The 21,821-nt window shown below is 41.5% G+C and overlaps 1 protein-coding gene across 1 annotated transcript in view; it reads left to right on the top strand.

The window, feature by feature from the left end:
* The first annotated feature begins 2,200 nt into the window (after positions 1–2,200).
* The window catches only part of ZNF41 (zinc finger protein 41), a 40,709-nt gene continuing 21,088 nt past the window's right edge, over positions 2,201–21,821 (top strand). Inside the window, exons 1-2 of the mRNA XM_045788789.2 lie at positions 2,201–2,336; positions 21,480–21,820. Of these exons, the coding sequence (XP_045644745.2) occupies positions 21,749–21,820 (72 nt within the window). The 5' untranslated portion in view covers positions 2,201–2,336; positions 21,480–21,748. The remainder of the gene's footprint in view (positions 2,337–21,479; position 21,821) is intronic.

Raw genomic sequence — 21,821 nt, forward strand, 5'->3', positions numbered from 1 at the left:
GTCAGTGCCAGCTGACATTGCTGAATTGTACCTGAGCCCTGTGATCCTGGTAAACAGCGAAGGTTGAGAAATCCCCTTATTCTTTCATATTCTGGAAAACTGCTGACTGCCAAGAACTCCCCTTCCCTACATGACTTAGACAGGACTCACGGATGCTCCTGTTGTTTACCTAGGACAAGGAAGACACAGACCTTCCAAATTCCCAGTCCTTGCGTCATAAACACTGATTTAATCAGAACAAAATGCCTGTTAGCCAAATGTCAGTAGAGCGTCTCTTTTTCCTACAGCCTCCTGAACTCGGCTTCTCCCCAAGCCTGAGAAAGCACAAAAAATTGTGGAATGTGCCCTCTCTTCTCAGCCTCCCTTGGGAGGGAATCACTGACCACAGTGGGCGCCTTTCTATCAGATCCTACTGTCCATTCTCCCATTAAAACAGCTCCTCTTCCACAGATTCTGCTTATCTCGGCTTGCCTCCTCCTTCCCCTATCTATAAAAGAGAAGGCTTTTTCTGTTTGGTTATGAGATAATTGCAGATTTCTGAAATGGAAGCTTTCTCCCTATTTGACACAGTAAGAACAAATCTTGACCTTGACCTCATACCATACGCCACAGCAAATTCCAACTAGATTAAAGGTTTAAGTAGAAAAAAATTAAAGCAATAAAAATGAAATAAACGTTAAGACTCTTTCTGGGCAGACCTGGAATGGGGGAGGAGAACCATGCAAGACAGTAATATACAGAAGCCAGGAAAGAAAGTTTAGACATTTCTGATGAGAGAATACATCTTTCTGATTACATATTGAAGGACACCTATAAAATGCAAAGGAGAAAAGGAGTTAGGGGGGAAATACTGCAATGCAACTCACAAAGCGTTGCTATCCCTAACGCACAGAGCTTCTACAAATCAATAAGAAAAAGACGAATCACTTCACATAAATTGGACCAAGGATATGAAGATCTGCAGAAGAGAAAATCTAAGTGGTCAACAAATACAGAAAGGTGCTCTGTTGCAGAAGTAGTCAGGAAAATGCAAATTAAAGCAATTAATTACTACCGGCCCTCACACTGACAAACATGAAAGACTGCATCAACATCCAGGGCTGAAAAGATGTGCCTCAATGAACTCCTATTTTGCTGGTGGCAGTAGGCATGCTACAGTCTTTTGGGGAAGTGATTTGCCTGTTATTTGACAACAAAATACCCTTACCTGCTTTTAATAATAAACTTCAAAATATAGGAAGCAAAAATTGACTAGCACAATGAAAACGCGACATAACAATACAGTGGGAGAATCTCTCTCCTCTCTCAGGAACTCATGGGTCAAGCAGAAGAAAATCATCAGGAAGGAAATACATTCTTTAAAGCCCCAACTAACAAACTTGGGCCAACAAACCCATATGCTCAACCCAACAACTGGAAAATACAATCTTTTTTTCATCAAGAGATGAAACATTTTTGAAAACTGGGCCCTTGCTTGAGCCTTAAGGCAAGTTTCAACAAATTTCAAAGACTCAGCATCATTCAGACAACATTGCCAGACCACAATGCAATTAGAAATCACTACCATCAGATTAACTTTGTGTTTGTGTGGGAAAATGAAAAATGGTGTCAGGAACTGTAAAATTTTCTGCACTCCTTCTGAACTCCTTTTTGGAATCATTAATTCCCAGAGGAGTATGTGACAGACTAAGATGAGTCAAATCGGAAAACAGCTCCTTTCGGGCAGCATTTCAACACCTGTGGACCAAAGCCCACCAAACGTGCAAGTGGCCGTCAGCCGCTTTTGTTTCCTTCCCTTCCAAAACTCCTCTCCCTTATAAAACCCCCCATGCTCCCGGAAACGCGAGCCTGGGCTGTTCTCCCTGTCGCAGCAGCCTGAAAAAAGTACCCATTCTCTTGCCCTGTGAGTCTCGGAGAAGTTTTGCAAGTTGGACAATGGACTTCTAAATAATTCACGGGGTAAAAGGGGGGAAAAGTTACAAATTAGCGCTTGAAACCAAACACTCATGGAAATAAATCAAAACTTGGATCTTTAGAACTTCAGCCTTCATGCTTTTAGAAGGAAGGTCGATCCCTTGATTTTTAAAAATTGGATGAAATGCCCCACCACGGATATCACGGGCCCCCAATTAGTGGCTCCACAGATACTCGGTCCCCGGCGCTAAATCACCTCAGCTCCCCGCGCCCAGAGTGGTTAAACTCTCGCTGCGGGCGACTTCCGCTTCCTGGCCTAAATCTGACACGTACTATTCCCCCCATGGCAACTACCCAGGGTCGGTGACAGTCGAGGAGCCCGGCGATGCCCTCAGCCGACGCGGGGACAGAGGCGCCGGCAGGTGGGCACGTCGCGGCGCCCGGGGCCGCGCCTCCGCGAGCCACCCGCGCCCGTCAGGGGCCGTTCCGTTCGCTCCAGAAGGGGAGCCGGGGCGGAGGCCGGGGCGGGGCGGGCCCGTTTCCAGGCCTGCAGCTCGGAGGAGTCTTCCTAGCGGGGACGGCGCGGCGGGACGCGGGGCGGGGAGGGGGGGGTGGCCTAGCGGCGCGTGAAGAAGCCGAGGCTCCCCGGGGATGCGGCCCGAGGGCGGGGCCCCTGAGCGCCGGGAAGGGCGAGCGCGGGGCCTGCGCCCGGGCGGCCACTGTGGAGAACGCGGCGCGGGCGGGAGAAGTGCCGGCGGCCCAGCCCGGGCTCCGGCCCGGTGGGTTCCCGGGAAATCCCGCAGGGGCAGATCGGCCCGGGGACCGCCGGCTCCGCGGCCGAAATGACCACCCTTCCAAGATGGCGACTCCCGTAGAGACACTCCCGAGGGGACAGCCATGTTAGTTGCTTGACAAAGTCACTAAAGAACATTTGAAAGCCCGCCTCTCCTCCGCCACGCACACGCGCTAACACAGCGCGAGGGCACCCGATGGGGTGCGGGCGGCCGGCCGCTCCCAAGCCGACACTGGGCATGTGCACGGTGTAGTCCAGATACCGAAGAGTCCCTCAGAGGTAGTTTCCACACTTAGGGTTCTGGGACTGAGTTTCACAGAGGCGGCACAGTTGGGCCAGTAAAGCACTGACATGATTATGGGGGTGTGGTGACATGGATTTCGCACTCAGTGATGCTACTCTGTAGGGTGAGTGATGAGGCTTCTCCGAGGTCACTAAGTAGGAGGGGCGTGGAGTGAGTGACAAGGGTTTGGGGTGAGTGATGGGGTCAGTGGGGAAAATAAAATAGGTAGTCCGTGGGATGAGTGATGAGGGTGCTGGGGGGTCTATAGGGTGAGCGATGAGGAGTCTGTTGGCGGGGGGAGTGGTGAGGATTCTCAGAGGTCACTGATGGGGTCTGCCAAGTAAGAGATTGGACCTGGGGGATAAGTGATGGAGGTCTGTGGGGTGAATCATAGGGGGTTACTGGGGTAAGTGATAGGGGGCCTGCAAGATGAATGATTGGAGTTCAGTGGGTGAGTGGTGAGGGTGTTTGGGGAGTAATGGGTGGTCTATGGAGTGAATGGTGGAGAGTTTTGGGGGTGAGTATTGAAGAATCAATGAATGAATGATTCCGACCGTGGGGTGACTGGTGCATGGTCTATGAGGTGCATGATGGGGTTCATTGAGTGGATGGTCAAGGTTTCTGTGGTGTCAGTCATGCATTTATTTGAGAGTGGTTGATGGAGGGGCCAATGGAATCAGATATGCTGCTTCATGGAGTCAGTGATGGGTGGTCTTAAACCAAGATGGGATTGTTTCAAAACCCTACTTTGACTTTGTTGGGCCTCCTATTATTTTTCTTTTCTGCATCATTAATTTCTCCCCCTGATTTCATTATTTCTCTTCTTCGGGTTTTTTCATTTATTCTTATTTTTAAATTCCTAAGTTGAATGCTTATCTCATTCATATTCAACCACTTTCCTTTTATAATATAAGCATTAAGTTCATGAATTCTTCTCTAAGAACACTTTAGCTCTATGTAACAAATTTTGATATGTAACATTTTCACTGTAGTTTACTTCAAATGTTTTCTAATTTCTGTTGCAGTTTTCTCTCCGACCCCGTAGTTATTTAAATAAGAGATTCTGATTTTCCAAGAAGTTGAAAAAATTTTTTTAAGATTTTATTTATTTATTTGACAGGGAGAGGGAGAGAGCACAAGCAGGGGGAGCGGCAGGCAGAGGGAGAGGGAGAAGCAGGCTCCCCACTGAGCAGGGTGCCCGATAGGCGGGCTGGATCCCAGGACCCTGGGATCATGACCTGAGCAGAAGGCAGACGCTTAACCGACTGACCAATCCAGGTGCCCCAAAAGTTGAAATTTTTGTTATTGATTTCTAAACTACACTCAGAGACTGTCATCTGAGTGATTATTAGGTGAAGAAATAGATGTTCCTTAAAGTGGATAGTATGTATTGAACTTTAAGTTAAATTATTTTCCAAAACTTTTGTAAAATTGGTACTCCCACCAGCAACATATAAAAGGGCTCATTCTGGGGGACCCGGGTGGCTCAGTCAGTTGAGCATCTGACTTGGGTTGGGGACTTGATCTCGGGGTCACATCCCCAACTCGGGCTTTGCACTGGGGGGGAATCTGCTTCTCCCTCTCCTCTGCCCCCCCCCCCCGCCATACCACCACCCTCACTGGTGGTGCTAGTACTCTCTTGAATAAATAAATAGAATCTTTAAAAATAGAAAAACATAAAAAAACTAAAAGGGATCGCTCTAACATCCTCTCCCACACTGAATATTGCTGCTTTTTTAATTTTTCCCATTCTGAGGCCCAAACAGAATGATACCTGTTTTTACTTTGGTAAAGTAAATGGTATCTAGTATCTTGTTTTACTTATTTATGCATTTTCCTGGCAACTAGTGGTCGAATATCTTTGCATATGTTTTTTAAAGTTTTCATATCTTTTGCTCTTTTTTTCCTTTAGGTGGTTTGTCTTTCTAATTTGTGAACATTAACCTTCTGTCATTTATTGTGATTTTTTCCCTTTTATCTCTCTTTATATCTTGATTTTTGAAAGATGTTTCTACATATAATTAGAAAAAATAATCATCTGATTAGAGATATCTGTCTTTTTCCTTTTCAGGTTCTGAGTATCTTGTCTTGCCTAGTGAGTTCTCCCCACTTCATGCTTAAACAAATATATGCCTTAAATTTAACATTTTTATAGTTTTAATTTTTAAAATTAAATTTCAATCCAGCTGGAATTTACTCTGGTGTGTGGTATGAGATGAGATCGAAGTTTGTATTTTCCCTTTGGATAGAAAATTTGCCGGCACCAATCGTTAAATGAATACACTTTTCTAACTCAACTACATGCCACTTTTGTCACATAATTTTCCAAGTGTTTATTGCTCTATTTCTGAGCTCTGTTTTTTCCTTCTGATATATGTATCTACTCCCTTTCAAAAAAATGTATTGACTTTTAGAAATACTTTTAGTATCAAATAGTACTAGCCCCTTCACTGTACTTTTTCTTTCTTTTTTGGTTGTTTTCTTTAATATTCTTTAGCATTTATTCTTCCATATGAATGTTAAAACCATCTTATTTTGTTTCAAAACAACCATTAAAACTATGTATTTTATAGTTTTCTTTTTTTTAAGATTTATTTATTTATTTGAGAGAGCGAGGGCATGAGAATGGGGGGAGGGGCAGAGGGAGAGAATCTCAAGCAGACTCCCTACTGAGCCAGGAGCCTGACTCAGGACTTGATCTCACCACCCATGAGATCATGACCTGAGCCAAAACCAAGAGTCAGAGTCTCAACTGACTGAGCTACCCAGGCACCCCTATAGTTTTCTTCTTATAGACCCAGCACCTTTTTATTTTAAAAAAAATTGCATTCTTAGATATTTTACATTTGTTTTTTGTCACCATGGTGAAAAGCATACTTTTTCTATTTCCAAAGGAAAAAAATCTGTCAATTTTTATTTTCTTTATTGTATTTTATTTCTTATCCAATGCAATGATCAGATTCTCATGTGAATTCTAGCTGCTTTTTACAGTCTCTTCATTTTCCTAGGTAGAATACCATATTGCATCCAATCAACAATGATACTCTCTCTTCCCTCCAAATATTTATTCTGATTACCTCATCTTCTCTTGCATTAGCTACCACTTTTGGAACAATGTTGAATGATACTTGATAGAGGGTATCCCTATTTTGTTGCTAATTTGAAAGTGAAAGTCATTCATTCATTCATTCATTCATTCAACAAACGTTTATTGAGTACCTTCCCCTTGTCAAGAGACTGGGTTTGAAATCCTGCATGGCCACTTCCTAGCTACATGATTTTTTTCCTAACAGATGTATTGATATAATTCATCTACCATAAACTTACGGTAAACTACCCATTCAAAGCTTACAATTCGGTAGTTTTAAGTATATTCATAGAGTTGTGCAACCACCACCACCATCTAATTTTAGAACATTCTATAACCTCAGAAGGAAACATGGTACTCATTCGTCATTCCCATTCTGTATCCCCCTGCTTCAGGCAACCACTTTCTGTCTCTGTAGATTTAACTGTTCTAGGCTTTTCATATAAATGGAATCATACAAATGGTGGTCTTTTGTGACTCTCTTCTCTCACTTACCATAATGTTGTCAAGATTCATCCGTGCATGCTATGGCATGTATCCGTACTTTATTCCTTTTTTATTACTGAATAATATTCTTTTGTAAGGATATACCACATTTGGTTTTTTTTCCATTCATCAGTTGAGGGGCATTTGGGTTGTTTCCACTTTTAACTACTATGAATAATGCTGCTGTGAACATTTGTGTCCACGTTTTTGCGTGGACATCTATTTTCATTTCCCTTGGGAGTGGAATTGCTAGATCATATGGTACCTCTATGTTTAACACTTGGAAGAACTGCCAAACCTTTTTTCAAAATGGCTGTGCCATTTTCCATCCCACCAGGAAGGTATGTAGGTTCCAATTAGTCACATCCCCACCAACACTTGTTACTGCCTTTTTTAATTCTAGCCATCCTAGTGGGTGGGAAGTGGTATCTCATTGTGGTTTTGATTTCTATTTCTCTAATGACTGCTGATATTGAATATCTTTTCATGTATGCAATGGACTGAATGTTTAGGTCTCCTGCCAAATTCATAGGTTGAAATCCTAATTCGCAGTGTGATGGTATGAGGAGGTGAGGTCTTTGAGAGGTGATGAGGTCACGAGGTTGGAGCCCTCATGAATGGGATTAGTACCCTTATGAAAGGGACCCCCGAGAGTCCTTTTCCCCTTTTTGCCATGTGAGAACACAGCGAGATGTGATCCAAGAAGCAGGTTCTCGCTGGACTCCAGATCTGCTGGTGCTTTGATCTTGGACTTCCAGCCTCCAGCACTGTGAGAAAGAAACGTTTGTCGTTTATTTATTTTTTTTAAAGATTTTATTTATTTATTTTGACAGAGAGAGACAGCCAGCGAGAGAGGGAACACAAGCAGGGGGAGTGGGAGAGGAAGAAGCAGGCTTCTAGCGGAGAAGCCTGATGTGGGGCTCAATCCCAGATTGTTGGGATCATGCCCTGAGCCGAAGGCAGACGCTTAACGACTGTGCCACCCAGGCGCCCCACGTTTGTTGTTTAAACCATCAGTCTGTGGTAGTTTATTAGCAGCCCGAACTCACTGACAATGTGCTCGTTGGCCATTTGTGTATCTTCTCTGGAGGAATATCAGTTCAAATCCTTAGCTTATCATTAATTGAGTGATTTGATTTTTTATCATTAAGTTGTAAGTGTTCTTGATATGTTCTGGATACAAGTCCCTTGTCAGATATGTGATTTGCATTTATTTTCTCCGATTTCGTGGGTATCTTTTCACTTTCTTAGTGGTTGACTTTGTAGCACAAAAGTTTGTAATTTCGATGAAGTCCAATTTATCTATTTTTTTCTTTTGTTTCTTGTGCTTTTGATGCCATAGACTTTTCTTTCCCCATGGAATTATATTGGAATGCTTATCTAAATTCAGTTAACTGTAGGAGTGCTGGCTGGCTCAGTCAGTTAAGCGTCTGACTCTTGATTTTGGCTTAGGGCGTGATCTCAGGGTCGTGGGATCAAACCCTGCATCGGGCTCCTCGCTTAGCAGGGAGTCTGCATGTCCCTCGCCCTCTGCGCTTCCCCCCTGCTCGTGCTCGCCCTCAAATAAATAAATAAATAGAAATCTTTAAAATGGTAAATTGTAATCATTTTATTTTCTCTGATTATTGGTCTTAATAGATTTCTACTTTCGGGGGGATTAATTTTGGTAGTTTGTGTTTGCTGGGGATTTTATGTTCTCGTAGAGCTGCTCATAATGCTTAGTTAAATTATTTTGTTCACTCCATTTTATTCTTCTTTGTTAAGACTGCTTTAGCTATTCTAGGATCTGTGCCTTTCCATATAAATTCTAGAATATGCTTGTCTATGGATGTTGAACATATTCTCATGTACTTATTTGCCCTCCGTATATCCTCTTTGGTGAAATGTCTCTTCATGTCTTTTGCCCATTCTCTAATTGGATTGTTTGTTTCTTCAATGTTGATTTTTGAGAGTTCGTTCTATGTTATACTTATGAGTCTTTGTCAGATACTTTCTCACAGTCTATAGCTTTTCATTTCATCCTCCTAACAGTGTCTTTTGCAGAACTACAGTTTTTAATCTGTTGAAGTCAAAGATACGTATTTTTTCTTCTATTGATCATGTTTCTGGTGTCATATCTAAGAATTGTTACTAAGCCCTAAGTTCTGATGATTTTCTCCCATGTAGTCTTCTCACCGTTTTATAGTTTTACATTCTACATTTGAATCTGTGATCCATTTCAGGTTAATTTTTTATGAAGTGTGTCACTTAGATTGAGATTCATTTTGTTTTTTCCTTATGAATGATCCAATTACTCCAGCATCATTTGTTGAAAAGACTTTCCTTCATCCATTGAATAGTTTTTGTACCTTTGTAAAAAAAAAGCAGTAGTTGGCTGTACTTGTGTGGGGCTATTTCTGGGCCCTCTCTTCTGTTTCATTGATCTATGTGTCCATCCCTTCATCAGTACCACATTGTCTTGATTCCTGTAATTAAATAAAAAGCCTTGAAAACAAGTAGATTGATTTCTCCCATTTTATTCTTTGTCAGAATTGTTCTAGCTATTGTAGATTCTTTGTCCTTCCACATAAATTTAAGAATAAATTTGCCTATATATACAAAAAATTCTTGCCGAGATTTTAATAGGATTATATTAAGCCTGTATATCAGCTTGTGAAGAATTTATATTTTTATGGCGTTGAGGCTACCCAACCATAAACACAGTATCTGTCTCCATTTATTTAGCTCTTTGTTGACTTCTTTCATCAACATTCTCTAGTTTTCAGCATGCAAGCCCTTGTACATATTTCGGTACATTTACACCTAAATATATACTTTCTGAGTGATGTAAAGTGTTTTGTTTTTAACTTGTTTCATTGTTCATTTGTAGTATATAAAAATACAGCTGATTTTTGTGTGTTGTTCTTGTGTCCCGTAACCTTGCTGAAGTCACTTATTACTTCTAGAAGTTTTTTTTTAAGATTTTATTTATTTATTTGAGAGAGAGAGAGAGTGAGCAAGAGCAAGAGAGAGAGAGAGAACACAAGCTGGGGAAGAGGCAGAGGGAGAGAGAGAAGCAGGCTCGCTGCTGAGAGTCTGATGTGGGGCTCAATCTCAGGACCCTGGGTATCATGACCTGAGCTGAAGGCAGATGCTTAACCAACTGAGCCACCAAGGCACCCCTTCTTCTAAAAGTTTTTCTGTAGGGTCCTAGGGATTTTCTATCTGGACCATCATGTTACCTGCAAGTAGGGTCAGTTTTATTTCTTCCTTTTCAATCTCTATGCCTTTTGTTCTTTTTTCTTGCCTCGTTGCACTGGCTAGAATTTTCATTGCTATATTGAATAAGAGTGGTGATAGTCGACATCCTTGTGTTGTTCTTGATATTAGGGGGCAAACATTCAGTCTCTCACTATTAAGTATGAAGTTAGTTATAGTTTTTTGTAGATCTCATTTTTAGCAAGTTGACAAAGTTAACCTTTATTCCAGGTTTTCTAAGAGGTTTTTTTAAAATCATGAATGGGTGTTGGATTTTGCCAAAACCTTTTTCTGCATCAACTGATATTATCATGTGATTTTTTTTCTTCTGTGGCCTGTTAATATGGTAGATTACACTGATTGATTTTCAAATATTGAACTAGTCTTGCATTCCTAGAATAAACCCCACTTGGTCATGGTGTATTATTCTCTTCATATATTGCTGAATTATATTTGCTAATATTTTGTTAAGAATCTTTGCACCTATGCTTATAAAAGATATTGGCTTGTAGGGGTTTTTTTATACTTTTTTGGTTAGGTGATAGAATAATTCATCAAGAAACATCCTATTTTCAAATACAGGTGATGACAAAATGTGCAAAATTTGCTATGCAAACCACGTATAAACCAGTGGGAAAACATTCGTACATCAACGATGTATTTTTTTGTACTCTTTGTCTGCTTTTGGTATCAGGCTTTAGGGAATGTGTTAGGAAGAATTCCCTTTTCTGTTTTCTGGAAGACATAGTGTGGGATTGGTGTTCATTCTTCTTGAAAAGTTGGTGGAAGTCTCCAGTGAAACCATTTGGCCTAGAGATTTTTATTTCAAGAGTTGTCTTTTCAATTGCAAAATGAATTTCTTTAATCGTTATGAGGCTATTCAAATGAGCTGTTACATACTGGAAGAGTTGTGGTCGTTTGTACTTCTCGAGGAATTGGTCCATTTCATCTAAGTTGTCAAATTTATTATTGTATTCCTTTATTATTCTTTTGATGTCTGCAGGGTCTATAGGGATAGCCTCTGTTTCAGTCCTGATATTAATCATTTGTATCTTTGATTTTTTCTTTGTCAGTATTACTAGAGATTTGTTTATTTTATTATTCTTGTTGGAAAACCAGCCCTTTGTTTCATTGTTTTTTTCTGCTGTTTCTCTGTTTGCAATTTCATTGATTTCTTTTTTTTTAAGATTTTATTTATTTATTAGAAAGAGGGAGAGAAAGAGAAGTAGCCAGCAGAGCGGCAGGCAGAGGGAGAAAGAGAAGCAGGCTCAATCCCAGGATAGATTTTATCTATTTACTTGAGAGAAAACAAGAGCAAGAGAGAGAGAGAGGGAGAAGCAGGCTCCCCGCTGAGCAGGGAGCCCGATGCGGGACTCGATCCCAGGACCCTGGGTTCATGACCTGAGCCAAAGGCAGATGCTTAACCGACTGAGCCACCCAGGCACCTCCAATTTCATTGATTTCTGCTCCTACTTTTATTATTTCCTTCTGCTGGCTTTGGGTTTATTTTGTTCTTCTTTTCTAATTTCTTTTTTTTTAATATTTTATTTGAAGTAATCTCTACACCCAATGTGGGGCTCAAACTTAAAACCCCGAGATCAAGAGTCACATGCTCCACTGACTGAGCCAGCCAGGCGCCCCTTCTTTTCTAATTTCTTGAGACGAGAGTTTAGATTATTGCTTTGAGGCTCTCTTCCTTTCACTTGTAAACATTAGTGCCATAAATTCTCCTTATAGCACCGCTTTTATTGTGCACTGGTTATCAAATCCCAGGGGAGGACTCCAAACACTTCTGCCCACTGCACCTTGGTATCAGAGTCGCCAAGGAAAACACAGCCACAGTGAGACACTGAATGCAACAAAGCTTTACCTGCATAGAGAAGAGACAGAGCAAGATCAGCATCTGTAGTACGCATCCTTTCCTCATAGCTAGCGGGTCTCCTGGCAGCCAAATGGCAGGTAAGCACAGGAGAAGATCCTTCACTCCATTAGTTAGCAAAGAAGTCTAAATTAAACTAAACTAAGATACTGTTCACACCCCTCTCACAGTGCAGTGAAAGGACCCCACTCACTCCCCCATGGAGTCTGAAATACTGAAAGCGAGGGGCAGGCCTAAGAGCCATTGATGTACAAACTTCTGCAGAACAAAACAGCACACACTGAGTTCAAAATAGGGAAAGATACTCCCACACAAAGGCAGTAGCCCCACACAGGCTGTGTGGGCTCTTTGTCTCTTGGTAAGGAAGTGTTCCAGGCCCAAGGTCCATTCTTATATGGTCCAGGGGGGCAGTTTAAAAGATTATGTGCCTGAGACTGTAGCCTACAAATTTTGATATGTTGTATTTTAATTTTTATTCAGTTCGGTGTATTTTTTTTATGTGCAATCATATTTATTGTGGCATTATTTATAATACCTCCCAAAGGAAACAAGCAAAATGTCAAACAATGAGAAATTGGTTAAATAAATCATCTTATGTTTATACAACAACTAATAAAAGTCATGTTGTGGGAAAATAATTAATGACATGGAAAATATTCTTAGCATGCTGACAAGTTTAAAAAGCAAATATTAAAATAATATATATATACTGTCATCCTGATTTTCTTTTTTTTTTTTAATTTCCCTTGAGACTTCCTCTTTGAGCTGTGGATTATTTAGAAGTATGTTGTTTAGTTTCTAAGTGTTTGGGGATTTTCCTGTTACCTCTTTGTTTTGATTACTAGTTTCATTCCATTGTGGTCAGAGAACATACTATGTATGATTTTAATTCTTCTACATTTGTTGAGGTTTGTTATATGGTCTAGGATATGGTCTATATGACATATTTTCTGTGGGCACTTAAAAAGAATGTGTATTCTGCTACTTTTGGGTGGAAAGTTCTATAAGTGTTGCTTAGATCCTGTTGGTTAGTGATGTTCATGAATTCTTTTATAACCTTGCTGATTTTCTGCCTAATTGTTCTTTCAGTTGTTGAAGGACGCGTATCGAAGTCTCCAACTGTAATTGTGATTTTGTCTATTTCCCCTTTCAGTTTTATCAAGATTTTCTTCATATATTTTGCAATTCTTTTGCATGATGCATACACATTTAAAACTGCTATGTCTTCTTGGTGGACTGACCCTTTTATCATTATGTAATGTCCCTGTCTGTCCCTGGTAATTTTCTTTACTCTGAAGTCTACTCTATCCTTTTACTTTCAACCTACATATATCATTATATTTGAAGCACGTTTCTTGTAGACAGTATATAGCTGGGTCATGATTTTCGAAATAGAATCTGCTAATTTCTGTCTACAATTGGTGCATTTATACCATTTACACTTTCTGTAATTATTTATATGTTAAGGTTTAAGTCTGTCATATTTGGTGTTTTCTGTTTGTTCTCTCTGTTTCTCTCTCTCTCTCTCTCTCTCTCTCTTTTCCCTTCTTTGGGGGTATTTGGACATTTTATTTTTTTTTTTATTTTTTTTTTTTAAAGATTTTATTTATTTATTCGACAGAGAGAGAGACAGCCAGCGAGAGAGGGAACACAAGCAGGGGGAGTGAGAGAGGAAGAAACAGGCTCATAGCGGAGGAGCCTGATGTGGGGCTCGATCCCAGAACGCCGGGATCACGCCCTGAGCCGAAGGCAGACGCTTAACCGCTGTGCCACCCGGGCGCCCCGTATTTGGACATTTTAAAGAATTCTGTTTTGATTGTCTAGTGTTTTCAGGGGGATCTCTTTATATAGCTTTTTTTAACCAGATATTCTATGTATCATGTAATATATACATAACAGAGTCCACTGGCATCATTTTACCTCTTCCAGGGAAGTGTGGAAACCTTACTTATCTCGTGTCCCTTCATCCTCCCCTATTTATAATAAAATTGTCTTTAATATTTCCTTTACATGCATTGAGCACCACATGAGATGCTGGAAAATTTTCACTTCAACTGTCAATCGTAATTTAGAAAACTTAGGAGAAGGAAAGCATATTATATTTACCTATATTTTCGCTCTTTCCATGTTCTTTCTTCCTTACTGATGTTCCAAGATTCCTTCTTTTATCATTGCGTTTCTGGTCAGAGAAACTCCTGTAGCCATTCTTTTACGGTAGGTCTGCTGATAACAAATTCTTAGTTTTCCTTCATCTGAAAATGTCTTGACAGCTCTTCGATCGCCGAAGGATCTTTTCTATGGGTTTAGGATTCTAGGCTAACAATTCTTTTCTTTCAGCACTTGAAAAATGTTGTGCCATTTCCTTCTGGTCATAGTGGCATCTTCTTCCAATAGAAGGCTGTTTCGTCTATGTTGAAAATCTGTTGTTTAGGGTAACCGCCTTCATTAATTATCTGAGCTGAACCTTCTGGATAATTGGCTGCACCTTCCATACCAGCACTTGCAGCTTCACCTTACACTCTTATGTTATGGAGACGGCTTCTTTCCTTAAAATTCACGAACCAACAGGGCGCCTGGGTGGCTCAGTTAAGTGTCTGCCTTTGGCTCAGGTCATGATCCCGGGGTCCCAGGATGGGGCCCCCCCGCCTCGGGCTCCCTGCTCAGTGGGGAGTCTGCTTCTCCCTCTGCCTCCCCCCTCCCCCGCGCTCATGCTCTCTTTCTGTCTCTCTCTCAAATGAATAAACAGAATCTTAAAAAAAAAAAACTCGTGAACCAACCTCTGCTAGCTTCAAACTTTCCTTCTGCAGTTTCCTCACTCTCAGCCTTCAGAGAACTGAAGAGAGTTAGGGCCTTATCTGGATTAGGCTTTGGCTTAAGGGATTGCTGTGGCTGGTTACACGGGTGTGGTTTGTGGTGCCCCAGAACAATTACAATAGTAACATCAAAGATCACTGACCACAGGTCACCATAATAAATATAATAATAACGAAAAAGTTTGAAATATTACAAGGATTGCCAAAATGTGACACAGAGACATGAAGCGAGCAGATGCTCTTGGGAAAATAGTGCTGATAGACTTACTTGACAGAGTTGCCATAAATCTTCAATTTGTAAAAGCTTCACTATCTGGGAAACACAATAAAATGAGGTATGCCTGTATTTCTTTGCTGGGATTTTCTATTGTCTCATTTGTGTTAATAAGCATTTTTCATAATTGCCCAATGAAGCATGTTTATGATGGCTGCTCTAAAATCCTTGTCAGATGGGGCGCATGGGTGGCTCAGTCAGCTGGGCGTCAGACTCTTGATTTTGGCTGGGGTCATGATCTCAGGGTCATGGGATCCAGCCCTGCATCGGGCTCTGTGCTCAGTGGGGAGTCTGCTTGGGATTCTCTCTCCCTCTGCCCCTCCCCCCTCAAATAAATAAGTAAATCTTTAAATAAAATAAAATTATATTTAAAAAAAGAAAATCCTTGTCAGATAATTCCAACATCTGTGTTATCTTAGTGTTGGGATCTGCTCAGTGTCTTTTCTCATTTGAGTTGAGATTTTCCTGGTTCTTGGTATGACATCTAATTTTTCATTGTGTTCAGGACATTTGGGTATTAAGAGGTTCTGGAATTTATTTAACTCTCGTGTTTTAACAGGCCTCCCTTGACAGAGGTCCATTTGGTAAAGGGAGATGTCACCTCATTCATTACTGCTAGGTGGGGATGGAAGTCCAGGTTCTCCACTTGGCCTCTTGGGGGGGGGGGCTCCTTTTTTTTTTTAATGGCAGGGGAAGGAGCTGAGGGAGAGGGAGAGAGAGAATCTTAAGCAGGCTCCATGCCCATCTTGGAGCCCATCACGGGGGTCAGTCTCACAACCCTGAGATCATGATCTGAGCCAAAATCAAGAGTCAGACACTTAACCTACTGAACTATCCAGGTACCCCGGGGTGGGCTCCTTTTTATTGCCTGATGGGGGTAGCAATTCATGCTTCTCACTAGGCCTCTGCTGATACCACCCTGACTGGGAGGTAGGTACCTTGTCCCGGCTTCCCATTGGATGTCCATTGACACTATTGGCACAAGTGCCCTTGTTACTGCTGAGCCCTGGTGAGAGCTCCAGTAGGCCTTCTCTGACATCACTTAGTGGGGAGGAGGAAGGACACTGTTATCTCTGGGTGAGGATGGAAGCCCAGACTCCCCACATTGTCTCCACTATCACCAAAGGGCAGGGGAGAAGGAGGCAGCTGTTACTGCCTAGCAAGGAAGAAAGATCTGGCACCCTAATGGGCTTTCTCTGATACCACCTGGGCAGTGGGCAGGGGGTAGAGGGTTAGGGTTTGGGGGTGCCTTCTTATAGTTTGTCAAGGGTGGAAGTCTAGGCTCTCCACTTGGCCTTTGCTGTTAGTAATGGTAGTGGAACCCCCGTGTTTTTTTTTTTTTTTTTTGTGGTGTTTGGCCTGAGTAGAGCCATCACCGTCTAAAAGTTTTCTGTCTTGGTAGACTGCCTCTTTCCTGGTCCTTTGACTAGAGAGAGCAGGCTTTTCTTGGGGCAGTTTTTGTCTGTACCCATTGGCCTTTCGAGGTTGCTGGCTTCTCCAGCACCAAGTCTAGGATATATGAGGCTAAAAGAAAACCCAGAGAACTCTGCCACGTCATTTTTGGGGTCTCAGGATCCCTAGCCAGTCTGCCCTCTTCGTTCCACCTTTCAGAATCTTCCTATGTGTTATATCTAATGTCCACACTTTTTAGTTGTAAATTATTTAGCAGAAAGAATAGGTAAACTAATATCTACTCCATCCCCAGAAGAGGAAGTCCCTGTAATTATGATTTTGAAGACTTCGTGTGGTTTCATGCATTTATGTTGGTTTTATTGTGTATATTGAATGGCCCTAAAGATTTATACAAAGGTTTATGTACTTCTTTATTGTATATTTTGTTATTAAAAATGGATCCCTTTGGGGGCGCCTGGGTGGCTCAGTCAGTTAAGCGTCTGCCTTCGGCTCAGGTCATGATCCCAGGGTTTGGGATCGAGCCCCACATCGGGCTCCCTGCTCGGCAGGGAGCCTACTTCTCCCTCTCCCTCTGCCCCTCCCCCTGCATGGGCTCCCTCCCTCTCTCTCTTTCAAATAAATAAATCAATCAAATCTTTAAAAAAATAAAAATTAAAAAAATAATAATAGAATTTAAAAATAAAAAAATAAGAAATAAAATAAAAATGGACCCTTTTGTTAATCCATTGAGCACTTTGGGCTTAATTTCCACCTCAATAATTATATTTCTGGATGTGCTTTCGTTTTCTTAAATTTGCCTGGTGTATTGTATCTTTTTTAAATCTTTATTTAGTTATGACATAACACCCAAAACTGCACAGATTATGTATTTAGCTTGATGATTTTTTAACAGACTGAGTAAACATGTACAACCACTACCTAGCTTTAGAAATAGAATATCACTAGCACCCATGAAATACCCCTTGTATTCCTTTCCAATCACTAACCTCCTCCCAGGGGGTACCAACAGCCTCACTTCTAACAGCATAGATTTCGTTTTCCATGTTTTTGAAATTTATATCAACATAATCATACAGTATTGATTCATTGCTCTTTTGAGTCTGGCTTCTTTGGCCAATGTAGTATTCATGAGATGAGATCCATGCATGTTGCGTGTAGTAATTTGTTCATTCTTGTTACTGTATAGTACGTCTTGTTTGAATATAGGACAACTTGTTTATCCATTCTGATGTTGATGGTCATTTGCATAATTTTCAGTTTTGAATAAAGCCACTCTGAACATCATCATACTTGTCTTTCAGTCAGCACATGTTCACAGTTCTCTTGAGTGTATTCCTGGGAGTGGAGTAGCTGGGTCATAGGCTAGTGCATGTGTTCAGCTTTCTTTTCTTTCTTTTTTTTTTTTTTTAAGATTTTATTTATTTATTTTACAGAGAGAGACAGCGAAAGAGGGAACACAAGCAAGGGGAGTGTGAGAGGGAGAAGCAGGCTTCCCGCCGAGCAGGGAGTCCTATGCGGGGCTCGATCCCAGGACCCTGGGATCATGACCTGAGCTGAGGCAGATGCTTAACAGCTGAGCCACCCAGGTGCCCTCTTTTTTTTTTTTTTAAGATTTTACTTATTTGAGAGAGAGAGAGAGCACACGAGCAGGGGGAGGGGGAGAGGGAGAGGGGGAAACAGACTCACGGCTGAGCGGGGAGCCCGACATGGGGCTCGATCCCGGGACCCTGAGATCATGACTTGAGCTGAAGGCAGCCACTTAACCGACTGAGCCACCCAGGCGCCCCTGTCTTGAGCTTTCATAGATAACACCAAACAGTTTTACAAAGTGTTTATACTATTTTATGCTCCTCAAAAACAATTTATGAGTTTCCATTGCTCATATCCTCACCAGCTCTCTTGGTTATTTTCCGTCTTTTCCATTTTTAGCCATTTCTGGTGGGTATGAAGGATTATCTGATTGTAGTTTAATTTATATTTCCTTGCTAACTCATGAAGTTGAGCACCTTTCCTGTGCTTATTTGCCACTTGGCATGTCTTCTTTGGGGAGTGCCTGTTCCCTTTGCTCTTTTCCTATTGCTCCTATTGATTTCTAGGAATGTTGATATATTTGAGATATGAATTATTTGTCAGGTACCAGGATTACAGTCATCTTCTCCCACTGTGGGATTTGCCTTTTCACTCTTAATTTTGTCTTCTGATGAACCAAGGTCTTTAATTTCACCGTAGTCCAATTCAATAACCTTTTATTCTACCAGATATCAAAACTTGATATCGGGGCGCCTGGGTAGCGCAGTCGTTAAAGCGTCTGCCTTCGGCTCAGGGCGTGATCCCGGCGTTATGGGATTGAGCCCCACATCAGGCTCCTCCGCTGGGAGCCTGCTTCTTCCTCTCCCACTCCCCCTGCTTGTGTTCCCTCTCTCGCTGGCTGTCTCTCTGTCACATAAATAAATAAAATCTTTAAAATAAAAAAAAAACTTGATATGAAGCACATTAATTAAGACATTGTAGTACTGGTCCACGAATAGGCAAATAGACCAATCGAAACACAGAATCCAGGAATGAACCTCCACATAGACGGTCACAAAGCAACACTGCAGAGCAGTTGAGAAAGGATAGTCTTTTCAGTAAGTCATGCTGGATCACCTTAATATCCATATGGAAGAAATGAATCTTTTTTAAAAAAAGATTTTATTTATTTGACAGGGAGAGAAAGAGAGAGAGCGCACAAGCAAGGGGAGCAGCGGAGGGAAAGGGAGAAGCAGACTCCCCGCTGAGCAGGGAGCCGGACCTGGCCTGGGGCTCAATCCCAGGACCCCAGGATCATGACCTGAGCCAAAGGCAGATGCTTAACTGACTGAGCCACCCAGGCGCCCTGGAAGAAGTGAATCTTGACCCTAACGCATATGACACACCAAAATCCTTCCCAAGAAGGTGGGCTATAAATCTAAATGTAAAAGACAGAACAATACAAATTTAGAAGAAAACATTAAACATCTTTATGACCCTGAGGTAGGCAAGGTTTTCCTAAGACATAACACGTGCCAACCATAACAGAAAGAGGGATAAATAGCATGGCATGTTTCTGTCCAACGCTTCATTTCACATCTTCGTCTTTTTGTTTTAGATATGTGGCACCTGTGTTTTGTTTTGTTTTGTAAACCAATCCCATTGTCTTTATCTTTTATGGCAGGATTTAGCTCATTCAATTTAGTTGAATTATAACATTAAATTTCGTGCCTTCTTTTATTTTATGTTCACTATTTATTTTGCTCAGTTGATATTTCCACTCTTTCCCTTTTCCTATTTTTTCTGGTTTGGTCACATTTCTCATTCCCCTCTGGGTTCTTATTATCTTGGAATTCTGATAGCTAGGAATTCTGATTATTTTTATCAATTTCTTCCTTACAAATCTAATTGTCTATATATTCTCTGTTACTAGATCCAATAATGTTGTAATCATATTTGGATCTAGGAGTAGAGGTGCGTGATTTGCCTTCTCGTCCTCATTTTACTCAGTAGATTTTTCCAGGGTTTTTTAAATTTTCCACTTAGTAATAATCTTATTTATTCCATATGCCAAGTTACATTATTTTTCTTTATTCAGATATAACTATATATTACAAGAATCATTTCTCAAGACTGCTTTCCTCTGATTTTGAAGTTTCTGTTGCTATTAAATTTATAATTTCTTAGGCTATTCCCTTGAGTATTCTCCTGAGCTAGGAATGGTGGCATTTAAGTGCTTTTATGTCTAAAATTGTCTTTTGCTCTGACAGAAGAATAGTATCAAACTAGGATGGGTTTTAAATTCTTGAATCTCAGCCCCTTTCTGTCAGTAATTTGTAGATATTTTCTTCTAATATGATTCCTGTCATTGCAAACAAAAAGTCTAGTGCCATTGTGAGCCCTTTCCATTGTAAATAACATGTTATTTCTGCCCGGAAGTGTTGTAGATTTTCTTTTTATCCTTTACATTCAAGGCCAAATCAGATTTGGGGTTGATTTGTTTCCTCTGGGAGTCAAGAATTGGGGGGATTTCTGTGGGGAAGGATCAATGAGGTAGGGGCCAGTAGAATTAGATAATCTAAAGCCTATAAATGTGGTTCACAATGGGGCAGTGAGTGACAGTCTCGGGAAATTCTTGAGGTTTTAGAAGAGTTGGAGATGTAAGTATCTGAAGTCATTGATTAGCCCACGAAGAGTTATTGATTGGAATACTGAGGTGGCGAATGATTGCTTGCAAGCCTGGGATTACAAGTTTTTGGGAGTCAATTTTGGTGGCCCTATGCAAGTCATTGATTGAGACCCGTGGATATCGGTAAATGCGGGACTGTGTGATTTAGTATATTATTGAAGGTTCCATGGGAGTCACTAATTCTATATATGGGCTGTGAGTTATGGGGTCCTATAGGAGGTCAGTTTGACCCCCGAAGGGCATTGAGTGGATCAGTGGTTGGTTTTCTACTGAGGGTGTATTGCCTGTGTTGGTGATTATTTGGGGAGCCTCTAGAAACCAGTTGATGGTACCATCTGGGACACGGTTTTGTCAAGCAGTGTGGGTTACTGATTTAGGAGCCTGTACAGACATGCTGGTTTTCAGTGCCCAGATGGGAGCTGGGGGAGGGAGGCAATGAGTTTATGTTTTCGTCTATGGCAGAAGAGGGTGGGCTCTCTAAGTTGCCCACAACATACACGGAATTATACAGAAGCTCAGTTTATGCACATGTGACATGATCACCCCTAGCCAGACCACTTTAAGGGCAGCAGGAAATGGAAATAATGTTTTTTGTGACCTGCCATGTACAGAATACCATATGGCATAGTAGTTAGGAAATGTACCTTGGAGCTAAAACCAGGCATACCTGGGTTTGAGTCCTTGTCCTTCCCCCTAATCTGAGTGATATTGGGGCAGATTTCTTAATATCTCCAAACATCTCTATCTGATGATAAATGGGAATAATAATAATAATGAAATACCTAGTTCACAGGATGAGTTTGAAAACTAAATGAGGTACCTGCCTTGCATCTTGTAATAATAGCAATATTTAATATCAATGGAATATGTTCCAGGTAGCATCATATCATTTAATTCTAACAACCCTATGAGACAGGTGTTTTCATCCTCAGTTTTAACATGAAGAAACTCAGACTAAGGTGACTTCCCCAGACTCTAGCTAGAACGTAGACGATCTGGAATTCAAGCCCTCATTTGTTTTATACCAAGTCTTATGAGTATTTTTTTCATATTACATGCTAACATTTGGTGTTGGTTTTACTGAACTTCTCTTTTTCACAGTATCCAGCACAGAGAGCTGCCCCCTTGGTGCCCCCCAGGAAGCATTTGTGGGGTGAATGGTGAATGACTGACCGCATGGACACTGGCTTTCCAGGGTTTTTTGGAGTCTCTGCGGAGCCCCTGGGTCAGACCCCGTAGCAGAGGCTGCAGGAACTACCTCCCGGCCCCAGCGGCTCTGACTGAGTCCCCAGGTGCCCGCCTGGCTTCAAGCTCCTGGGAAGAGTGGAGTCATCAGCAAGAGAGCCCGAGAGCTGAGGCCCAGCAGGAACATGCCAGCTAACCGGAGTTCTCCCCAGTGGTCCTCGGTCCTGGCTGCAGAGGGACGTGGCAGCTTGTGTGAGG

The sequence above is a fragment of the Ursus americanus genome, chromosome X (assembly GCF_024610735.1).
Source record: "Ursus americanus isolate L20-20 chromosome X, mUrsAme1.1.p, whole genome shotgun sequence".
Taxonomy (NCBI): domain Eukaryota; kingdom Metazoa; phylum Chordata; class Mammalia; order Carnivora; family Ursidae; genus Ursus; species Ursus americanus.